Source organism: Lepidochelys kempii, chromosome 27, assembly GCF_965140285.1.
Source record: "Lepidochelys kempii isolate rLepKem1 chromosome 27, rLepKem1.hap1, whole genome shotgun sequence".
Lineage (NCBI taxonomy): Eukaryota > Metazoa > Chordata > Testudines > Cheloniidae > Lepidochelys > Lepidochelys kempii.
This window is the reverse complement of record NC_136406.1, coordinates 4133291-4136696: the sequence shown is the minus strand read 5'-3', so window position 1 is coordinate 4136696 and position 3406 is coordinate 4133291. Positions and strand designations below refer to the sequence as shown.

General features: G+C 51.4%; 1 protein-coding gene across 1 annotated transcript; it reads left to right on the top strand.

Moving 5' to 3' along the window:
- The first annotated feature begins 389 nt into the window (after positions 1–389).
- HEXIM1 (HEXIM P-TEFb complex subunit 1) lies at positions 390–2826 on the top strand. Its single transcript, XM_073325711.2, has one exon. The coding sequence runs from the start codon at positions 755–757 to the stop codon at positions 1724–1726; it is 972 nt and encodes a 323-aa protein (XP_073181812.1). The 5' UTR covers positions 390–754; the 3' UTR covers positions 1727–2826.
- The last annotated feature ends 580 nt before the right edge of the window (positions 2827–3406 follow it).

Genomic DNA, 3406 nt, shown 5'->3' with positions numbered 1-3406 from the left:
TTGTCCTTAGAGAGCCCCTTGAAGGTCGCTTGGAGCCGTTCGAGTTTAAGACCCCTGAAAAAACAATGGTAGGGACCAAGTGCCACCCCTACTCTCTCATTGGTCTAGCCGCAGATGAAGGACCAATCGTATTCCCGAAGAAGCCTCGGAGGCCAATGGGTGGTACTGTGCGCCTGGCCACGCCCACTTCTCGAGCTGATTGGCCGCAGGAGAGGCTCCGCCGCAACTCTGGGAACCGTAGTCGCTCCAGCAAGCGCGGGCCAGGGAATCGATCGGGACGGGAAACCACACATCCCAGCATGCTCCGGGACACGGGGTGAGCAGCGCGCTTGCGCGGAGTGGGGCGGGGTCTGGCGCCTTTATATAAGGCGAGGCAGCGGGCTGGGCGCTGCAGTTGGGAGCTAGGAGCGCAGAGCGCGGGAGGCGGAGCCCCGGGGAAGGGAGGGGCTGGGCGGAGGCTGGCCCTGAGATGAGTGTGTCAGGTCTCGGCGCAGCAGCCAGGCAGCGGCCCGCTCCGGGGCGGGACCAGAGGCGTTAACCCCTTCGTGCCCGCGGACGCGTTAACCCCTTGGGGCCTGGCGCGGACTGACTCCGGGGCCCGGCGGCTGGACTCCCCGCGCTGCCCGTTCCAGATGCGCCAGGCTCGGGCGCGCCGGGCGGAGAGCGCTCGCCCCTGAGCCCGCCGCGCCCCGCCGGAGAGAGCCCCGCCTGAGGCGCCGAGCCCCGGCCCGCGAGGAGCAGGAGCGGCCCGGCCATGGCCGAGCGCCCGCCGCCGTCCTGCCCCGCTGCGGCCGCGGAGCCCGCGGGGGGCGCGTCGCCCCGCGAGCCGGCCGGGCGGTGGCCCGCGGGAGGAGCCGAGCAGCGGGCGGAGGAGCGCGCCTGTCAGGCCTCGCCGCCCGCCGGGGCAGGCCGGGGCGAGGAGGCGGAGGGCGGAGCCTGGCCCGCCGGAGCGGGGCAGCCTCCCGCGGAGGGACAAAGAGCCGGGCCCCAGCCGGCCCCGCAGTGCCAGGGCTGCGCCGGGCCGGGGGGCCCCCGGTGCCGGGCCCCTGTCGGAGGAGAGGAGGAATGGCGGCAGCGGCAGCTGGGCAAGAAGAAGCACCGGAGGCGCCCCTCCAAGAAGAAGCGGCACTGGAAGCCCTATTACAAACTCACCTGGGAGGAGAAGAAGCTGTTCGATGAGAAGCAAAGCCAGCGGGCTTCCCGGCTGCGAGCAGAGATGTTCGCCAAGGGGCAGCCCGTGGCCCCTTACAACACCACCCAGTTCCTGATGGAGGATCACGACCAGGAGGAGCCGGATCTCAAGACTGGCCTTTGCCCCAGGAAGGCTGCCGCTAAGTCGGATGATACCAGCGAGGAAGACTTCCTGGAGGAGGCGGCGGACGAGGACGGAGGCAGCGACGGGATGGGCGGCGACGGCAGCGAGTTTCTCCAGAGGGATTTCTCAGAGACTTACGAGAGGTACCATGTGGAGAGCCTGCAGAACATGAGCAAGCAGGAGCTGATCAAGGAGTACTTGGAGCTGGAAAAATGCCTTTCCAGGATGGAAGATGAGAACAACAGGCTGAGGATGGAAAGCAAAAAATATGGGGGGGACTCCGCAGAGGATCCTAGGGTAAGAGAACTCGAGTTGGAACTGGACATGTTGAGAGCTGAGAACCTGAAGCTGTTGAAAGAGAATGAACTTCACAGACAACAGGAGAACTCTCTTTCCAAGTTTGGAGAGTGAAACTTTTTGGGGGGTGGGGTGGGGGGGGGACTTTTTACAGTGATGGAATGTAACATTATATACATGTGTATATAAGACAGTGGATCCTTTTTATGATACATAATCAGAATAAACCACAGCCTTGTATTGTTTTTGAAGCTATAGCTATAGTGTAGTGTGTGTTCTGTTAACTATGTGCAACTGCGAATGCCCCCTTTTTTAAGGCAAATGTGACTCAAGGGGAGGGGTGTGACTCTTTTTTTTTTTGATGTGCAAGTAAATTTGACTCAATTTATGATGCATTTTATGTTTAAACCAAAAGGGAAAAAAATCCAGGGGGAGGGGGAAAAACCTAGGGAATTGTAAATCGGCCAAATTCTGAAAACAATAAAATTCATTAGTTCTAATAAATTTAATTACTTGTAAATGTAACAGTTTCAGTGTGATTTCTAGAAAAATATTCAAAATAGCATTCTCCTAGCTGGGAATAAATTTTGAATAATTTTTAAAGTGATATTTGTATTTTTAAATGGCTTTTATTGCCTAATAAATCAACAGAACTAAGGCTTAAACTTAATTCTTTTGCATCTCTGCTCCCTGCAGACTACAGAACTTCCTATTTCCAATTCTAAACCACTAACACTCTAATGTAAGTGGGTTCATATAAACCCATTTTGTTTTCCGGTGGTTTAGCAAATATTTTTGCTGTAACAAAAGTAAATACAATAGGGTTGGTGGGCAAGTGGTCGGTTCTATACTTTGCTTCTACTTTATCATGTTTTTGTAGTAGTCATTCACTTATTCTAAAAAAAAAAAAAAAAAAATTACACTATGTTGGCCTTCCTTAAATTTCAAGGATAGTTCTGAATTTCTCATCTTTTATCTGTCTAGAGCCGATAAGAACCCAAATAAGCACTGCCTACATTTGTTTGTTTACAGGCACCTTGATTTTTTTAATATACTTTAAACTCCAGAACAGAAGTCTGATCCTTTAATAAACGCTTAGTAAAATTGTGCAATAACCTTTAGGAGTTTTAATGTACAGAAATGTGACCCACAAGTGATGGGGATAAGGTTGGTCAGTGAAAATTGTATTGCTATCTTAAAACCTATGTTTCTAACCTCTGAATCAATGTCTTTGAATTGGAATAAAAGCAAGATCCAGGGGAGAAAAAAGGAGATGCCCCTATTCTCTCCAAACCGCTCTGTATAGTGTGGAGTTAGTTTTGCCTTGTGCTGAATTTTTTGCACTATTATGTAATCAGAGGGTCAGACTCAGGACATTCTCTCAGGGGATAGACCAGTGAGATCTCCTTCACCCTAAAAGACAACCTGATGTGGATAGTAGATGCAGCCATCCTAACCCATAGTAAAGCCATAACTAGTAGCCATTTAAACACATGCAATTTTCAATTAATCAGTTTCATACTGAGTGTGAATATTTCTACCAGTTTTGATACTAGCCTGTATGTAGGGTTTACTCACCCTACCTAGTCAGTATCTGTGCAGCAACTGGGCTTAAAATACAATATGCAAGTGGAGCAAGTTAAATTCACCAGCTAAAGGCAATTGTAGTTGGGGTGGGAAGCACAAGTAATCCACATTTCAAATTGAAATTGTATAAACTAGTCAAGTGAATTTGACAGCTGGCCATGGAATGATCTAGGGACTCCAATATTAAGGATCAAGATGGATTTTAAC

What these genes read in the sequence shown, in the direction of transcription:
- HEXIM1 (XM_073325711.2), top strand. Translation starts at nt 755, where the DNA reads ATGGCCGAGCGCCCGCCGCCGTCCTGCCCCGCTGCGGCCGCGGAGCCC.